This window comes from Anarhichas minor, unplaced genomic scaffold (genome assembly GCF_050575085.1).
Source record: "Anarhichas minor isolate MPS153535 unplaced genomic scaffold, ASM5057508v1 ptg000041l, whole genome shotgun sequence".
Taxonomy (NCBI): domain Eukaryota; kingdom Metazoa; phylum Chordata; class Actinopteri; order Perciformes; family Anarhichadidae; genus Anarhichas; species Anarhichas minor.
Window position 1 is genome coordinate 5,098,996 of NW_027466487.1, and position 19,540 is coordinate 5,118,535.

The following is a 19,540-nucleotide window of genomic DNA, read 5'->3' on the forward strand; positions in this document are numbered from 1 at the left end:
AAGATATTTCAATGATGTTCACTCCCCAACCCAGACAGCTCAAAGTCAATAAGCTGCACAAACAGGTGTTTCAGCAGGAGATACACAAGTCTTCTGAGTTATAAATAGAGCGCTTTACAATTACAAAACAAAACGATTTATTTTCATGAAACAGTTCAATAAGAGGTTCACATTTTGTAGTTTTTATTTCCCCTTGTTTATACATTACCCCTTGAAAACCGTTCTTTAAACAATACAGGTTTTAAACCAACATTTAAACAGACTAAACAAATGGACTAGTTGGACCTCGACTGCAGGATGAACTGTTATTAGTAGAAAATGGGGTAAATTAACAGATACACAAACAAATGGAGTTATTTACTGTTGAAAGGCTTTGATTTTTCATGCTAAGCTACATTAACGGTCTTTAAACAAGGTAAAATAATGACAAGACAGCTAAAAATTCCTAGACATTGGAAAATAATGACACTTTACAGGACATAGTTCGATACAGATCGGCATATATTAACAAGTCAAATTATACAAAATACCTTTTTAGCAATTAACACGTTTGGGAAAATATTTTCATTTATTTGTTATGAAGATCTTAGAGAAGGTATAACCTAGATGCATTCAGTCCCAAACAAATTATAGCTAAGCTAATATATGTTAATTGCAGAAAGCAAATAAATAAACAGATTAATAAATAAATAAATAAAATATTGCATAAAAACTGGCTTTACATAAATAATTTAAACAATATAATAAATATCTATAATTTAAATTAATAACATAAGAGAAATCTTTTTAGAACTAAAAGTATAAAGAAGCATAGCTTGTTTCATTTTTCGTGCAGTCTAAGGATACATCTAAAAGTAAACAGCTCTAAAATGATATTGGATTCACTTGTATTATGACATTTGTACAAATGCAAATGAGTATTCTCAAATACAGGTCAAGCGATTTCTGTTTCAAACAGCTGCCGATAAGAACAACTGATTGACTGCAATGAAAAACTTCTTTAATAAAGAGAGGACTGGAATCCAAGTGTTTACATAGACAGATGAATGACCAAAGAAAGTGCATTCCCCGCACATCTGGGGAACAATACAACAGAATGAAGAAGAAAAAGAGAAGGTAAGCTGGTACACAGCAAGACTCCCACTGCATAGCTGTCGAATCTGTTTCCGATTTTACAAAGCTCCGGGCTCCTCTTCTCCTAGCATATGCTGCCTTTTCCAAAGACTTTTGTAGCTGAAGGCTATGAATAAACTCTGTAAATAGTGGCAGGCAGGAGCACAACAACCCCTGTCATACAAAATCCTGTCGCTGGTAAAACCTGGAATGTGTCCAGCTTTTAGAACGGGAGTCTCATTCTTTAAGATGCCTCTTCAATAAAAAAATAGCCTCTGGGTGAATGGCTGGTTGTTGTGGTTAATTCACTGGCCAGTCCAAGAGGGTTCAGCTCTAAAGGTTCCCACGACATGAAACATCACGCCGAGTGGGGGTCGTTGGCAGGGCTGACAGTGAAGCGCGATGATGTCACTGTTTTGGCCCCCACGGACGACCTCGGTTTGATTGATAAATCCTCTTTCCTTTTTGAATCTTTGCTCTTGATGTTTGACCCTGGTGGAAAGGAAAAAACAAAATCAAGCACTATGTGAACCCCCAGTCAGCTTCATTTCATTACAACTCGGTTAAAAGTAGGGAAAGTCCTGACTGGGTTTGTTTTGCTCCAGATCCTCATCAGAATATTAATCATTATTATTATGATGATTATTACGTTGATTATTATTTTCATTCTCTTTGCCAAACAGATCCAATATTGTTTGACTATTGTTTTTTTCCATCAGATTGCAGCTGCACAGCATAAAATGAGAAAAGTTATTTAAACCAGAATCAAATCTCCACGTTCTGCCTTCATGATTTCAAGTGTTGATTGTAAAAATAAACGTTATTTTGGGGGACCTTTTACATGTCTCTGCCCCAGGGCCTGTTGTCTCATAATCCATCATGACTGGGACACATGGGGGCACCCAGGTCACATGGTAAAGCGGGCCCCCCATGTACCAGTCCTTAGCACAGCGGCCCAGGTTGGAATCAAACCTGTGGTCCTTTGCTGCATGTTGTCCCCCTCTCACTCCCCCCCCCCACCCCCCAGTCTATCTAGCCTATCTGTCGAATAAATGACTGCGGCACGTTTCTTCAAAACAAACAGAGTGAGATATTATCATTTGCACCAAACCAATGACAAGTCAGAAAATGAACTAATGTTTTATATCTATTAATATAATCATACTGAAGCGATGCAGTTTTTAGTTAAAAATAACTCAAAGGGACAGATCCTCTTCTTTCAAGGCTTTGAAGTATCAACTCTTAAGGCTACGAAAGATCATGAAAGCATCTAATTTTGGAGTTTTTGCATTTCTGTATGTGTGCACACAGCCCTAACTTTCATTATTCTTTGAAATGAGGTAGTCAGCGTCCAAAATGGAGAGAGCAAAGTCAAGAGAGCAAATGAAAATGTGTTGGGAAACACAGCTTAGGCTTGCATTGTTGAGTGCAGGATTTATGTTGCTGCTCAGTTTTACATGTCACAGTGTCGAGGGGGATAATTATAGAAGATTAATTTTGGCTGCATGTTTGGAGAAGAGATTGTTGAACAGAGGTTTTTCCATTTCGGTGGGTGGGGATGAGTTAGTGGCTGTCAGATTGTATTTTGTCCTTCTCCGGCTCAAGGTGGGGACTGAGTGATAACACGTATAAAAAGAAACATATGTCAGACTTATGCACATTATCTGTAGTCTGATAAGAGGAGTCTACAGCATGCTAGCGGTTCTGTGATGCTGCTCTCAGGCCCAGCAGTGTATTGAGCTAAATGCTAACGTTGGCGTGCTAAAAGGCGCACACTGCTAACCTGCTGAGGAATAATGTTTACCATGCTCCCGATCTTGGTTTAGCATGTGAGCATGCTAACATGGGTTAATTAGCACAAAACACAACATAGAGCTGAGGACGACGGTAATGTCTTTTTTTTTTTGCAGGTATTTGGCCGAGTGATTACAATTGATCCTGAGATGATCCATCCATAATGTGTGTACCATCATCATGGCAGATGAACACAAATGTTAACGTGCTGGTGGCGCAAGAGGAAAAGTCAGGAGATCACCAAAGTCAGGAGGATTTGTCCTCAGGGGACCATGACTTCCTGTACAATATTTAATGGTAAAAATGGTGGACGATTGACCGACAGTGCCATAAAAATGTCACCTCCTCATTCTGCGTCTCATCATGAAAGTGAGATGGTTGGATGTTTAAAATGTTTATGATCTTACCACGCAAATCTAGCTTGGTGCTTTTGATGGACACTGGGGCTGGACTTGTGGGCGCCGAACTGCTCAACTCATTGGTCGGAGTTTCCTGTTGTAATGAAGAAGTACAGTCAGGCCTCCTTTTATGATATTAAAAAAAGTCTCCTATGAATCAATCATTGAAAAAACAGGAGATACCTGATCAAAAAGATAAATCGTGACATCATCAAAAAAGGACACATTTCTTCCTCTGTCCCTCTCTCTGTCCATCGGCTCTTTGGGTGATTTCAGCAGACTCCTCAGCCCGACACGTTTGTCCACATCTGTTTCTGTGACAACAATCATCCTCTGGGAGCTTTCGTCCTCCTGCTCATCCTCCTCCTCCTCGTCAGGGTCGCTTCCTGAGGGCACACATCTCCGTCTTCCGATCCGATTTCCAATGGCACCGTCCCCAAAACCTCCTTTACCAGTGGGCGTGAGGGGAAGAGTCAGAGCGAGAGGAGGGAGGGTGAGAGAGAGACGAGCTAGTTTTGCTGTGAAAATGAGAATAGAGAAGAGATGTTAGATATGAGAGGTACCTGACCAGAGTGTTCACCTCTTCCCAGTCAGAAAACTCTTTAAAGATTTGGATAAAAGTTTGCAGACCCTCTACAGGAAGACCAGTTTTCATTTTTTCTTAAGATTGAAGATATTATCTTAATTATGGACTCGAGTTTTTAATTTTAGTGTACTTTGTTTTCCTGGTCCTAAAACAAACAAACAAATAAAAACACAATAAAAAATAGATAAATCTTTTTCCAATCTCTCTTCACTGTAAGTCAATAAAACTATTTTGCTGCAGTCTGTTTCCCCTTCGAATAATGTTTCCCACCATGCTGCCATCCATAACTTGGGTAAGGCCTTAACTCACCATAAACTAGTGTGTGGCTAGGCATGGCGGAACAAACTTTGACACAAAATCAAGTAAAAAAGTAAAAGATTGTATTCAATGATCTCAGTCATGCTTATCAGCAATAAGTGCAACATGAAGGTACCTTTCATTGCCTGGTTTGCAGTCGGCTGAGGGGTTGGGACCTCAGGTTGTTCAATCACAGTGAGCGGCTCAGCTTCAGTTTCATCAGATTCGGTGTGGGGTTGAATGCTGGGGGAACTTTCATGCTTCTCTTGGCTTCAACAACAACAAAACAATTAATTAAAACATGAATATTAAAAGGCAGATCACCAAAATATTATATATAAATAACCCTTGTGGTATCTCGCCATGCAGATTTTTTATGTGTCCATGTTTTGTATTATTCATCTCTTTTTCATTTCATTTTTGTGCTCACAGCTTTGAAAATGACATTTAAATAGTACTGTATGTAGTATCCCGTTAGTTTAATCCACAGATGTTGCTGTCAAAAGTTTCCAATGGAACTACTTTCTACAAAAAAAAAGAGTCCCTCTGAAAATATGTCGCAATGTGGTCTTTCAGAGTATCCAAAGTAACAGGGACACTACATGTAAAGAGAGATGTGGATTTTGCAAATTAAAATCCATTCATCCCCACCATAAAGGCAAACAAATATCTCAAAAGTTGGGCAAATAAAACCCAAAATATCTGTATGGCTGCTACTACTGAGCCCATGAGGTCACTAATGAGGATCATTTTTGTGAATAAAAGAAACGTTTCAGGACTTTGAGGCCTCTATTAAATACCACTAGTGAAAAGTAAGAAAATATGTGCTGATGTTTTTTATAATTTGTGTGAATCGACCATTTAACATAAACTCAGATTTCCAAGTTCAGACTTCTTCATACCTTTCATCCTCTTGTTGTTCTAAGACAGTGACCAGCTCACTGCTGCTCTCTGTGATTTGTTCCCCCCAGGGCCGGAGCGTCACTGTGTCTTTAACAGTCGAGCCCCAGAGCACATTTGTTTTCACATTTTCACTGAGGGAAAACTGCAGCCTCTCCTCACACACCTGAAGCAGCAGAACAAAACAATACAGATTGAATAAATTCAGTAGGTAATATAAGGAGCACCTTTACAACAAACAAAACACAAAAAAACATGCTCACCTGCATCATGAGGCCATTCTTTGTTGTCATCTTAGAGAGAGAGCCCGTATCTTTGACATCAGGGGTTTGGCCTGATGATCTCTGTCCGTCATTCTTCTCCTCTTCAGAGTCCAGGATCAGCTGGGGTGCAGATTGTTTGTCAGATTTATCAGAGATCCGATCCTCCTTCAAATCCACCCTGCTCCCCTCAGGAGTCGAGGTGCAACATGTCTCTTCAGCTGTATCGCTATCACCAACATTGCTGCCCTTCTGCTCAGGTGTTTTCTTCAAAGACTCCAGGAGCTCTAGGTTCCCCAGAAAAAGGTCGCCCAGAGAGTCCTCCTCGTCCTCAGATATGCAACACAGTTGTTCCAGTTTTTCAAAGTCCTCCAGCGGCTCCTCATCCAAATCTTTCCACTCAGAAATCAGTAATTCTGGGAGATTGTTGAGGGGAACTTGGGGCGAAGATGGGGAGGCAGATGATGTTTTCTGGAAGAGATTATTATGTTCATCCTGTTTTTCTATATTGGATGCAAGGTCGCTCTCATCGGCCGAGGTTATGTGCACAGAGGGAAGGTTCAGATTGGCTGAGATCCCTTTACTTTGAGTTGTAGCAGGTGGTAATTCTTGCAGAGGTGGCTCTGAGACATCTGCGTTGTGAGTTGGGGAAATATACGACTCTGTCTCAGTGCTAGCAATAAAGTCTTCTAGATTAATGTGACTAATAAACTCCTCTGCCTCTATAACAGATGGTGGAGGACTAGGAAAAGAGTCGTCTAAACTCTCCAATTTATCATCTTGCACATCAAGGTCTATGCTTGGTGGAGGACTAGGAAAATCTACTGAGCTGAAATTGTCTACCTGTGGATACGACTGATCCATCTCCTCCTGCACATCAAGGTCACTTGGACAATCATTGGGTGGAGGCGGCATGTCTCTGTAATCCTCTTCTTCGTTCATAATGCTTACGCTCTCTTCTATATATTCCCTAGCAATCCATGGTCTCATTTCAGCCTCTAAATCTGCGCCTGATTCAACATTTTCCAGGTCTGAAAAGTTCCCATGAGGAGCTTCGGTGATGCAAATAGTTATATTTGAGCTGTCCAAAGTGTGACTGAAGCAGTTCTCTGAATTAGAGCCTGTTTCTTTGTCAACATGCTCAGCTGATGTCTGTCCCTCTTTTTGGATCGTGCAGAGGTGATTCTGAGGACATCTGTTAAAATTCAGATTTTCCTCTGTTTCTGTGGAGTCTAGCAGACCTTCCCTGTCCTGGACTGTGTCTGTGCATGACAAAATCTGCCTCTCTCCTTTCTCCAAGGACTCCTGCTCTGGAATTTCTATATTCTCTACTTCCATATCTGGGGATTCTTTTTCTAGGTCTTTGTTAAAATGGCCAATTTCTTCTATGTTCTCAATATTTTCCTCCTGTTGTACATCTAACACTTGGACAGCCTGTTGGTCGTTATCGCCTGCAGAGTCCCATGTTTCCTTAATGGCAAATTTACCAGCAATTCCTTGTGATTCATCGTTCCAGGTTTCTTCGCAGCCCTCCAAGATGGCAGGGTGCGGTTCGCGTCCTGCAAGTTCGTCGTTTTCTTCAGTCTCCCAAAACTCCTGACCCACAACGAGCCTCTCCCCCACCTCCCAGGCCTTATTACTGAACCCAGAGAAAAATTCTGATCTCAGTTCAATGTCTTGGCATCTCCTCTCTGGAGAGGCCCACTGGTCATTTTCATCAGGCCACAAACGTAAGTCTGTTGACTGTGAAAAACGATGGCAGTCAAACTCTCCCCTAACGACACCAGATCCTGTTTTTTCTTCATCCTCCTCCAGGGCGCTCCATAACTCTTTCGTCTTCACATCCAGGCCCTCGCAGGAGTCTTTATCTGCATTGTTAGCACAGTCCATCCGACTGGCTGCTCCTCTCAAGGGCGACTTTTCCTTCATGGCATTACTCAGCTCTGCGGCAGCCAGCTGTTTCTCCGTCTCCGGAGTGACCTTCTTGTGCTCGCTTCCATCTGAGCAGCGCAGGTTTCTCAGGCCCAGCTCGTTGTGGTCTTGACCAGGCCTTTCTTCATGTCCCTCAGGCTCTTCAACACCCTCCTCGGCCCAAGAAGGACATGTTGGACCACTCACTTTATCACAGACAGACTTCCCATCATCACTTGGCTCGACTACTGACGGGGTGTCATCGCTGAGTGTGGCCTCGCTGGTTTGAATTCCGTAAAGTTTAGATAATCTCGACTCTCTGTTGTCAACCTGGGATGGTGTTACATATTCAACAGTGTCATTTCCACATGTGAGGGAGTTCAGTGCAGAGAGATCAATATCCGTTTCTGTAACACTTGTGTATTCTTTATTGCTGGGGCTCAACACACAATCGTTTGACCGGCTGCCAGATACAGACTCGATCAAAATATTTGTCTCAGCCAGGCTCTTGGAATGTAGATTTAAATCGTTCTCTGCAGAGTCCTGGTATTTGCAATCTGTTATCTGAGAGATGACGCCTTCTCTGAAGTGGTTGTCAATCGGATACCCACCGCTGTGTGGGAGTCCTTTCAGTGGCTCGTCGTTTAATTTTGAGAACAACTCATCAATTAAGTCAACGCAGTGCTTGGCCTGCGGATCATCACACAGCAGTGTTGACTTTTTGCTTTCGTTTTGGAAAATGCCAGAATCGTCTCTCTGTGTTGACTCTAGCCCTTTGTTTAGAATATCTTTGTCATCACCTAAATTAGAGACAGCATTTCCTGTAGCATGTTGATATGGAGTCCTCGTTTCCTCACACAGTTCTATGGTTTCTCCAATTTCACATTTGTTATGTGACAGCTGTATGATTTTTCTTAAGGGGCTCTTTTCTCCCATCTCTCCCTCCTCCTCAGTTTTTTCCTCTATCCCTGTCAGTGTTCCCCGATCGCCTCCTCGACTGCTGCCCGGCCTGGAGGCAAAAAGTCCATCACTGCTCCTCCTGCTCACCCCCTCCCCCTCCAATTCACTGTCTGAGAAATAGGCAGAGTCTCGATGCGGTGTTTCATTTCCTAGAGCTCGCCACCCGCCTCCTCCAACTCCTCCTTCACCGCTCGTCCATGAGTCACTAGGTGTGAGACAGTCGGCTGAGTTGGAAGTCATGGGTGACAGGCCCGAGTCGGTTGGGGTGATGAGTGAGATATCAGAGGATGGGTCCCAGTCGGGAGTGGTTGGAGTGGCAGCAGGAGTGGGTGCCTTTTCGGCAGTGTGACAGTGTTTTTCTTGCCCAGTGTCATTGTGTTGTAAATTCTCTCTTTTCGTCTCATTATTTTGAGAACCCAAATCTTCTCCAGAATTCTCCAAATCAGCTGCTCTGATGTGTTCAGAGTCCACTGCAAAACTTTTATCAGTTTGGTACTTTCCTTTATCAGGATCATATGACGTGGTATCGGTCTTTCCAGGTGTTTGACCTCTCTCGGCGCTGCTGCCCTGTAGGTCTTCTTTCATTAACTCACCATTCCCTATAACAGTAGCGATTTGAGTATCTGTTTCATTTGTAACTAGCGATTTGTTCGCGTTGGAGTCTTTAACACTCTGAGTGGACTCAGAAGGAGAGTGCTCTAAGTGAGCTGTTTGCTCTCCTCTGGCAGGTAAGGCAGGGCCATCTGAACTCTCCTCCTCTTCTTTCCGACATGCAAGTGTTTGGTTGTGCAGAAGACCATTTTTGGGCATGATTTCTGAAAACACAAACTCATCCGATTGGCAGTTTTCAGCATTGCTTCCTTCGCTGTCCAGTTGAACAAGTTGTTTATTTGATCCTATATGAAGGACTGGGATCTCAGGTTTCATAGAAACCTTTATCTCACTCTTTTTAGCACGCTTGGTCACTTGTGCGTATATGGCTTCAGTTGGTGTTTCATCTTTGCCTTTGTTGGATGCTCGTAAGGAGCTCTCTGACTGAAATCTGATGGTCTGAGCAGAGCTTGGGTCAATGCATATGGACTCGTATTCCGGAGACAGTGGAGTAGGGGAGTAAGATGAGTCTGGTTCCATTCTGTTTGCAGCAGGGTTTTGTCTAGATATGATTTCAGTCAGAAAGGTCTCTGCTGATTGGATCTCCTTAAGGAACTCCTCCCTGGTCATTTCTGTTCTCTGTGGCTCCTTCTCAGTCTGCTGCAACTCAGACTCCTGCTTCCCGATGGTGATCTCAGAGAGGAGAGAGCGGGATCTCCGTATACCCTTTGAATAGGCTTCCTCAGCCTCGGTGTATGAGGGAAGTCCTGGAGCACAGACATAGGGTCGCAATCTGGATCCTGAACAATAGAGGTATTTTACTGGATCAGTTTGTGATCCCCCCTCCAGATCCGTGTCCATCCTTCCTGTGTCAATCTCTGTGAGGAAAAGATCCCTCTGGAATGATTCTTTAGTGACTGTATCGTCCTCCTTAGCTCCTGTCCTGTTGCAATTCTCTGGCTCCCATGACTGTCCTGCTGACCCCAGCTCTGTGATCAGCGACTGGGAGCGGCGCATCCCTCTGTTGGGCAGCACAAAGTTCCCCCATCTCTCTCCATCTCTTTTCTCCTCATTCTGTCCCTCCCATGAAGCCTCTGACTTGGGCTCACTGGACTCTGTCACACTAGATATCTCTGTCAGAAACAGATGCATGGGGGATTTCTTGGCAGCAGCCACACGTTCTGCATGAAGTTCGGCATCTTCCCTCCAAATGGCAGGCAGGATGGTGTCAAGGCGTGACTGAGTCCTTTTCATTCCCCTGGAGAAGAGCTCGGCACAGGCTGGGTCTGCATCTTCAGATAGGCTGGAGTGAGTGACAGTAGGCCCACCACTGGGTCTCTCAGGGGACGTGAAGGGAGAGTCATCCTCATCTGAGTAGGTGGGACTGGATGAAGACTGTCCGTCCATCTGGGGGTTTGTGGGCTGAGGACGGGGTAAATTGCGATAAATGGGACGCAATGGGTTTTCTCGGCGAACAGGAGAGTCAAAGTCTTTTGCACGAGAATGAGAAGTCTCCCTGGAGTTGTGCAATGATGCTAAGTGCCTGCTACCACCCTCTCTGTCAGACAAGTCACAGGATAATGGGTCTCTACTTGATCTCTGCATCTGCGGCCTACTGTATCTTGAATAAGTCTCTGCTGTATTGTAGCTGGGGCAGCTTCTTTGTGGTTTGGAGTGGGGAGGGAGGGGCGGGGGACACATTTGAGGAGGTTGGGGGTAAATTGGATGGCTTGATGGGGGAAGGGAGGGGGAGAGGGACGGGGATGGGGGTAGAGTCTGTCGGGACCGATGGAGCCCCAGGTGATCAAAGGTAGAAGGTGGACAGCTGCTCATGTGATGGGGGTCTGTTTCGATTTTTCCACTAATGGTGTAGTGAGGCAGTCCTCTATAACCAAGTGGGGGGGCGGGGAGGGGGCGCGAGTAAAGGTGGTTGGCTGACGACATGGACATAGAGCGAGGCTTGGGAGGAAGGACCGGGGCATGAGATTTTTTGTCTCCCTCACTTCCTCTTTTCTTGTCCTCTTCATCATCGTCTCCCAAATCAACTACTGAAAAGTCAGTCACTCTACTCGAAGTGTCTCTGAATTCAGCCACACCTGTGTTGGGCACCTGGAGTTGAATCTCGCTTGATCTGATGGTCTGGAGGCCTTTTCCACACTTGTCAGAGGAACAGTAAGGGACCCGCTCTTTTCCCAGCATTCCACTGCGAATCTCCATCAGCTCCATGTCTCCCGGGCAGATCGAGTTAGAGCGGAAAGAGGACTGGGTCTTCCCTTTAAGAGTTGGTGACTTGTCCTGGGGAGTGTGCTCCTCTAATCTGATGTAGTACTCGCTGGCGAGGGAGGGGCTGCGGGCGCTTATCACTGGGACCACAGTGGGTGTGTCCAAAGACTGTCTGTGGTTATTGTTCGCAGTGGGGATTGGCTGAGGAGGAGGCAGAGGTTTGTAGCCTCGTCTGGCATGAGCCTTTTCCCAGAAATACTCAAAGTTCAAACCTTTGCTGGTTTCAGTAACTGTCAGGATGTCATCCAGTTCAGACGAGGACGTGGTGATACAGTTCCCTACAGGGTCCAGTAGGGGGTAGGAGTTGTCTTCCCTGCCGTACTCTCTCTCTCTCCGCTCGTGTGCTGCAGTCTGGAAGGCAGGCGGACGGAGTAAGTCCCAGCGTCTTTCAAACGACTCCTCGCTCTCCCCTCTCCTTCCTCTACCCTCCTCATATTCCTCATCCTCTTCATCTTCTTCCCCGACACTCCCCCTCGCCATTCCTCGCTCAGCAGCCAGGAGGGAGGAGAGGAGGAGGAATATCTCTGCTACAGAGGGGCGTTGAGATGGAGGTAGCCAGCAGGACTGCATGATCTCATACCTGAGGACAGAGGAATTAAGTTTGGAGAGACAGAATTTGGGCATTTTCACTTTCCAACAATACAACCATAATTTCTGCAAAGCTCCACTTAGTTGATGAGTACTGACCAGTAGTCTGCATGGGAGAGTTTGAGTCTGGGCTGGGCCAGGGTGATCTGTCTCTCTCTAATGACGAAGGTCAACACCTCTTCGTCACTCAGGTGTCTGTGGGGCTGAGAGCCAAATTCAAAAAGCTCCCATATAACCACACCCAAGGACCTGGAGGAAAAATAAGATGTAGTGACAGACCTTATTATGTTGTGCTTTTATAGCAACACATTGTTTTATACAGAGCTCAGACTTAAAAGCAAACACGACTTTTTTAAAGTAAAATATTTCTTCAATCTTAAGCTATCGTTTGTTCTGTGACAAGAAAAAGTACTCTTCCTTTAGTTAGATGTTTTGTTGCCATAATGTTTTCTTGTTGGTTTATTCAACAAAACACATTTAAGCGGAGTTGTAATATCTGAGGCTGAGGGTTCAGTCCAGCTTGTGCTCTTGTTCGTCCATCACTCACTCTGATATTACTTGGCCTGGCAATGGCACTAAACCCGCCGCTGACTGGTGGACTTCCAGACTCTGCTTCAGCAAAATTGAGGTCACACTGATATTTAAAGGTAGGCTTATGTAAGTATTCATGGTTTGATTTGTTTAAGATAAACATTTGAAACATTTTACTTTCACTCTGCTTAAATCTAAGATTCAAAAGAGTAAGAGATTTGACATTTTGGGCCAAATGAAAGCTCTAACTGAGACAACAAACTACTTCTGTATTTGACTGTATTAGATTTAACAGGTGTACCTAATGGCTACCAGACGTCAGATAGACAAGCATGATCGTAGAATTACCCACGTGAACTGGCCATAACCAGTCTGGCTTGCGCTGTATATCAACAGCAGTGACAGATCTAAAACATACCACACATTGCTGGTCTTGGTTTGGTCTGTAACAATGAGAGATCCTCTGTACTCCTCCAGCAGCTCAGGAGCAATCCAGCGCAGTGGGATCCATAGCTTGTCTGGAGTTAGGTAATAGTCCTCCTTCACAATGAAATACAACAAGAATGACTTTTATACTGAGGAAAAAATGTATTATGTCATCATTTACATGACAAAACATAGGCTTTACAGTTCCTAAAATTCAAAATATAGGATGAGAAAATCTGGTCGCATATATTTAAATATCTTAAACTTATGTTTGGGTTGATTTTTCAGAGAAATACAATCAAAGACCTACTTACCTTATAATGGTTGTGCGAAAGGCCATAGTCGCCTATCCTAACAGTGAGGTCTGAGGTCACCAGGCAGTTTCTTAAAGCCATATCACTGCAGAGAGTAGAACAAACCCTCCAACCATCAGCCACATTGAACAGAGACACACACTGTATCTATCTGAGAGATAAACAAATCTTGTTTAAAGAAGTGGGTTGTAATTATGTACAGTCGTGACTGACCTGTGGATGTAGCTGTTTTCATGGAGATGAAGCACACCAGAGGTGATCTCAAAAGCCATTCTCTGAAGAGTCAAGAGGTCCCGGGTCGGCAGGTCAGGGGTCATCCCATCTGACTTGCGCTGGGCTCTCAGATACCTCTTCAGGTCACCCTAGTTGTACATCACAATAATAACACAAGCAGTGAAATGCATGGAGACTTAAGTAGAAAATGAGTTAATGCCAGTTGGGCCATTAAGTGTGCCTGCCAAGTTTAGGAGTATTTTTATCTCCTAAAACAGAGATAAAACTTACAGGCAACACGGTATAAGGGAATATCTGTGACCTATGCAGTAAATATGTGCCTTTTTACACGTTTTTTATCACAGAGCCTCAAAAGCTGCAGGGGAATTGGTCATGAGCTGGCAGCCTTTGAATTAGTCATTTATGCTTCAGGAAGGGCAAGGGAATAAAATGAGGACTATAAAAAAAGGATGGAAAATATACCACAAGGAAAGGACAATAGGAGACTTTATCAAATAGCAGTGAGGCCCCCATTGTTGTTTGGCATCTCTCGCTGTGTTGCTGTAATTGATCTGCTTGTGTCTCTGTTTTGCCTGAGAGCCATATGGCTTTCTTAATCAGTCAGTGATTAAGCCAGCAGAGGGAAGGAAAACAAACCGATTGTCCCGAAGCAAAGCAGATTTCAGTGACACTGGAACATCAATAATTCCAATAATTTATCTTTCCTGCAGCAAATAATATGCAGAACTAGTCACATAAAATTACATTGAAATAGGGATTAATTGAAGCAAAGTACTCTTGAAAAATAACCTTAACTTTTAATGTGATTGAAAAACTGCAACAAAGGTGGAAAATAATAGTCCCCCCCATGTTCAATATCATTTTTGTCCCATATTTAAATGGCCACTTTGTACTCACCAGCTGACAGAACTCCATAACCAGGAGGAAGGGAATGCTCTCACTACATTGCCCAAAACACTGAAGGATGTTGGGATGTTTAAGGCTCCTGAAGGGAGAAAGACAAAACTAGATTGATGAGCAGATAGATCACAGGACAGACAGACAGACAGACAGACAGACAGATAAATAGATAGATAGATAGAAATAGAGTAGAGAGAGAGGTAAAGAAAAAGGAGAGGCACTTGTGTGTGTCACTGTAGCAAAGCAAAACTAATTTTGGTGTTTTGTGTGTGCTTGTTGTTGGACAAAAAGGGGAGGGTCTGTGCCTAAGCAAACACAGAAGAAACACGAGATGTAAACAGCAGTGTGTGAAAATGATTCCTTGTGGGTGTATATGTGTGTGTGTGTTAAAGAGAACGAGAAGGACAGCCATAATCCTATACACAGATTCTGAGTCAAACACACTAAAACGGCTGGGTCCGTGCTTAACTTCGAGAGTAAGTTTTATTACCATCTGCTTGCAGTTCCATAACCATAATCTAAGTACACAACTAAACATAACAACAATATTTTGATAGTGTAAACAGGTACAATTCAAGCTAGACATATTGTTGCTCCTGTTATCAATGATTGAAGTGAATCAATGAGCAATAAAATGCCAATTTCATCATCTATATACGCTCAGGTTATGCAAATACAGCCTCAATTGGTCTGGTATGACCAGCTTATGTTGCTAATGTTAGCTAATGTTAGATAGATTTTCCCATAGAACGGACTTCATACAGTCATTTCAGTTACTCAAATTTTCTTTTCTACTTGTGCTACTTTTATGCTAAACTGACTATTATCAAATGTGGCCACAGTGGTTGTTTTTAAGCAAAAGTTACATAGTCTTGCCACCAAAATGGCTACCCGAGTTTCAGCAGTTTCTCCCACCTGTACGGCTCAGACTCGGCCAAGAACTTCCTCTGCTCCAGAGGGCTGGCACTGACACGCAGCTCCTTCACCACGGCCTGAGAGGAGCTGCATTCACACAGCACTTCAGCCAGGATCACCTAGGAGAGATTGATGGGCAATAACATGGAGGGGTGCCCAGCAGAAGCAGAACAGCAGTAAAAAATATATATAATTTGAGTTAAGATTCCTTATCTGTTCAGAGTCCAGTATTTATTATAACAGAGAAATATGACCCACATCATAAATTGTCATTGATGTTAGAAAGAAAATGTAACATGAAATTACAGTGATGTCTGACTGTGAGAGGCGATCATCTTACCTTTCCGAACCAGCCATGTCCTATCTCCTGAAGATAGTTTAAAGTGTGTCTTTTGAACCACTGAGACTTGGAGTCTGTAAAAAAAAAAGAGAAATAAATTAAGATCAGAGTTACTCAGACGTCTGCATTTAAAGTTGTTTTATGACTTTACATTTTACAACAAAAAAAATTAAAAAAGGGAAAATACATTATTTAATTACAGTGCTGCTCACAACCATAGCCATCATCAAGACATGAAAGATCCTCTCCAGACATTCCTTAAAACATATAAAAAAGACTATAACTAAACATTACTCAAAAATAATTTGTCTGATATTGTTTTTCCACAAAAATCTTATTTAATTACCTACTTCAAAATGATTAGAAATAATATATACTACTCCTTTGTTTTCATTGAAAAATCCAGAATCTATTCATCTGTAAATTTCAAAAGTTTAACTACTGGACACAAGATGGCTTCTAACTCACTGAAAAGTCCTTTTTATGTTTCCACATCACTTTTGTGTAAGCTGCATATTGAACCACGATTGGCTTCCAGACTGGTTGTGTCGTCGTTAAAAGAGACTTCTAGTGCACATACATTTCTCTGCACACTGAAGTAATAATAAGCGAAACGGGTTTCTGAGTAGAGGGGGACTTGAACGAATGACACAATAACAACTTCATCTGAGACAAAAGTTCAAAAGGTGTGCTGATGCCATCCCATGTCTGTGGCCAAATGTCCAACTTGACGTGCTCATACGGAGCACTGATGCAGAATTTTCTCAGATCAGAGTTTCCACCCCACTGAACTTCAGTGGGGAGTCCAGCGCTTACTGGTTGAACACTCAGTTTGAGACCTTAATGGATCCACATCAGTGACTCGGGCAACAGACCGTGAGGGAGTTCAGTGCAGGACAGTTCTTCAGCTTCCTTGAGGGGTTTGTGCTCACATGAGAGTCAGAGAGCAGGAGAGTTGTTTCAGGTTGTTACCTGCTCCATCCTGCTGGGCGGGGCAGTTGGACCTCTCTCGGACTGGCAAGGTGTAGACCTCAGGGAGGGAGGGACATGACGACAGGCTGTCCTCCTGGATGGGACTGGAGCCTCCAGAGCATTCCTCCCCGTCTGCATTGTCAAACTCCTGGTTGAGTCACAACAGCACAGAAAAATCACATCACTGGTATTATCGAAAATATGAAATAAGCGCTGTTAATAGTACGGTTGAATTTAGCAGTAACCAACAAGGACAGACAATGAGAGTGCAGCCACTCTGAACTAATGACACCATGTCTGCCAGCTCAACAACACTGCCAGGTCAAAAGATGGAGGCTAAGTCAAGATTAAACGGAGAGATGATTATTGACCACTTCTACTTCATTAAGTTGTAATTATTGAGTCCTGTTACAATTTCCATACTGAATCCACCTGCAGTTTATCAAGTCAAGCTTCAATAAAAGCCATACCAGCATGCACAAAAGGTGTGACAAAACAAAGGAAGCAGAGAGAGGTGAATAGATCTCTTACATGTTGAAGACTTACATTGAACCCCACTCCTCTCTTACAGCACAGGCAGGTCAGGAGCAGCAGGACAAAAGAGACGAGCCCAGAGCAAGAGATGAGGATGACGACGTAGGGTGGAGGAGAGAGGGATGCAGCTCTGGTCTGAGAAACTGAAGACAGAGAAGAAGAATACAAGGGAGGAAAGGGTTTAACACAGAAATGTAAGGGTACACACTGTTAGGTTTGAGTCAGTGAGAAGGACAAGAGAGACTTCACTGAATCAGAAAAGTGTAAAATGTTATTACACAGGTGTTTTGTTAAGAGGGAAACCATTGGAGCGTTTTCTTAGCAGCAGGTTTGGGGAAACAGTGGAGAACCCCAATGGACAGCTTGCATCAGGGATTTGGGGGGGAAGCAGGAAAAGAAACTAACTTGAAGATAAAAAACGATTGTCTGAATCATTAAAAGAAAGTAGAGACTTGAATTAAAATTTGAAACTGGGATAATATACCATTCCAGTAAGGAAAAAAGCACGGGGAAAGGGGAAATATTGGAAATGGCATTCCACTCAGGAAACACAGTTAAGAAGCAGGGGAGGGGTGGCTGGTTGTCATTTAGGTAAAAAGGAGCGCTAATTGGGAAGGGTTGGAAACTGGAAAAGAGTTACTCAAATCAGGAAGGTTTACTACTCAGGTGAGAGAGGGAGGAGTCGGGACATTTTGATTTTTGTACCTCAACGTAGTCGATTGTGGGAAGTGAACCATCTGTAGAAAAGAAAAGGGGCAGGGCAGGGTGATTAAATACCCTTCAGGTATTTTCTTTTGGTTTCATTTAAATACTGCAGCCAAAAAACGTCAAACATTACATCACTTATGAAAGATGACAAGAGAGAGGAACAATGACACCTTGAAACAGTCAGAAGGTGACCAACTCGTGCTTAACACAGCGAAGGACTTATATATTAAATATAAACGTGAATATTCAAACCATAACTTAGCCTATCTTGTCTAAGTCAGTGTAAATATAGCAGCATCTCAGGCATTATATAACATAACATTCGCAAGGTATTTAGTAGGAAGTTTACTATGTGTACTCTCCAAACAAACCTTTAAAGCTGTGTTCACTGATAATACAACACATTTTATAGTTGTCAACACTACAAAGAAACTAAACAATCACAAATAAATACAAGCATGTGAAATAATAAAAATGAATTGGGGAAATAATAACAATAACCCAGGGGGTTACATAAACAATGATATTGAAACCATACCTTGAAATATATGACTTAGCTTATGTTTTGTAAGCCTGTGCTGTCTTAAAATATCCCAATTTCATTCTCTGTGTCCCTCATACAAATCCAAAAATACATTTATTCACAAGGTCATGATACTGTAAACACTGCATACATAAATTTCAAAGTATATTTAATAATTTACCAACTTAATAAATATTGTAAAAAGAGGATCAGCATTCTACTAAAGATATAACACATGAAGGGGTGTTTATGTTCTTTGCAAGATAAACATGTAGACATGTAACACTTTTTTTTCTTGTATTTCCAGTGTTTACAAAAAGTTACGACACAGATAGAAGAGGATGTCACTCGTTTCAGACATCCTGCGCAAAGGTACAAATGTGTTCAGCATATAAATCCACCTTCGTATCAAATTGTAGGCTGGTGAATGGTCCAATCTGTTGCTAATTAAAAGAAAATTGGTACTCTGCATTCCAAAAAATTGTAGATAATCAGTCCTGAGTTTTAGTCCGTGAAACAAAGAAATAAAGCTAATTGTTGGTCAAAATTCTTGATCAAACACCTGCCAAACAGGGGCTAAATATGAAAACTAAATGACCCTTTTGGCAATGCCGTCCCATAAATATGCACCACAAACATATAACCGGTGGCTTCAATCCTGATGAACAATTCCTGTGCAGTGCTATTCTTTCATCTTTCCCTAGACAGATGTCCAGACAGACACTGCATATAAATAGGCAACCTAACACAGGGCCCTTTCCACCAGCCCCGGTGCCAGCAGCTCTTATCAAAACAATACACCACAATACAATGACTGCACACATTACACAAACACAACATTCTGCCAGATCTTGGGGAGGGGGGGGGGGGGGGGGGGGGGAAGAAGGCACATTCAAATTGAGGAAAAATAAAGATGCCAGCAGTGGCTAATAGGCTAAATAATCGCCAGTGCCAAAGCGGAGGCTATTTATAGACGATATCTCGCACTGACCGGCGGTTTTAGCTTGCAATTCATACAGTATACGCTGTTTTTAAATGCCATCGATGTGAGGCCCGAAATCGACCCCCCCCCCCTCCCCCCTTCCCTAATATTTTCATCCCTGCATGCAAATGTGATACCCTACCCATCACCAAATCAGCCTCGCTCCTGTTTTGATTAAGTCAGCCACGTAGACTACTGCAACAATAATTCGCATTATGTCTCAGTCATACTGGCTGATAACACAGTACTCCCCCCCCCCCCCCTATGTAGAGAGGCCTTTTCATAACTGACTGCATCCCCCCTCTCTCTCTTCCTTTCTCCAGCAGCATCACTGGCAGGTTTTTCAAACCCCCCTCTTCCTCCTCCTCCGACTCCGCTCACCTTCCCTCTGCGGGGCTCCGAGGGCTCTCTCCGGGCTGAAGTACGACATGATCCCCGCCAGCGCTACCATCACCCAGCAGTGTGGCCGCATCGTCGCCG

General features: G+C 43.1%; 1 protein-coding gene across 1 annotated transcript; it reads right to left on the minus strand.

The window, feature by feature from the left end:
* Positions 1–740: 740 nt before the first annotated feature.
* On the minus strand, positions 741–19,532 carry lmtk3 (lemur tyrosine kinase 3). Its single transcript, XM_076109687.1, has 18 exons — positions 19,442–19,532; positions 16,860–16,990; positions 16,314–16,461; positions 15,756–15,779; positions 15,342–15,397; positions 15,002–15,120; positions 14,084–14,171; positions 13,166–13,314; positions 12,953–13,037; positions 12,631–12,752; positions 11,781–11,930; positions 11,581–11,673; positions 5,352–11,508; positions 5,091–5,254; positions 4,325–4,458; positions 3,489–3,823; positions 3,315–3,399; positions 741–1,605 (listed from the first exon to the last, which is right to left on the minus strand). The coding sequence occupies exons 1-18, from the start codon at positions 19,530–19,532 to the stop codon at positions 1,472–1,474; spliced, it is 8,265 nt and encodes a 2,754-aa protein (XP_075965802.1). The 3' UTR covers positions 741–1,471.
* Positions 19,533–19,540: the final 8 nt, after the last annotated feature.

What these genes read in the sequence shown, in the direction of transcription:
- lmtk3 (XM_076109687.1), bottom strand. Translation starts at nt 19,532, where the DNA reads ATGCGGCCACACTGCTGGGTGATGGTAGCGCTGGCGGGGATCATGTCG. An exon ending in GCCGAGTCTGAGCCGTACAG is followed by an intron (nt 14,172 to 15,001) that starts GTGGGAGAAACT and finishes TTCTCCCTTCAG; the next exon opens with GAGCCTTAAACATCCCAACA. An exon ending in TTATGGAGTTCTGTCAGCTG is followed by an intron (nt 13,315 to 14,083) that starts GTGAGTACAAAG and finishes ATGTACAACTAG; the next exon opens with GGTGACCTGAAGAGGTATCT.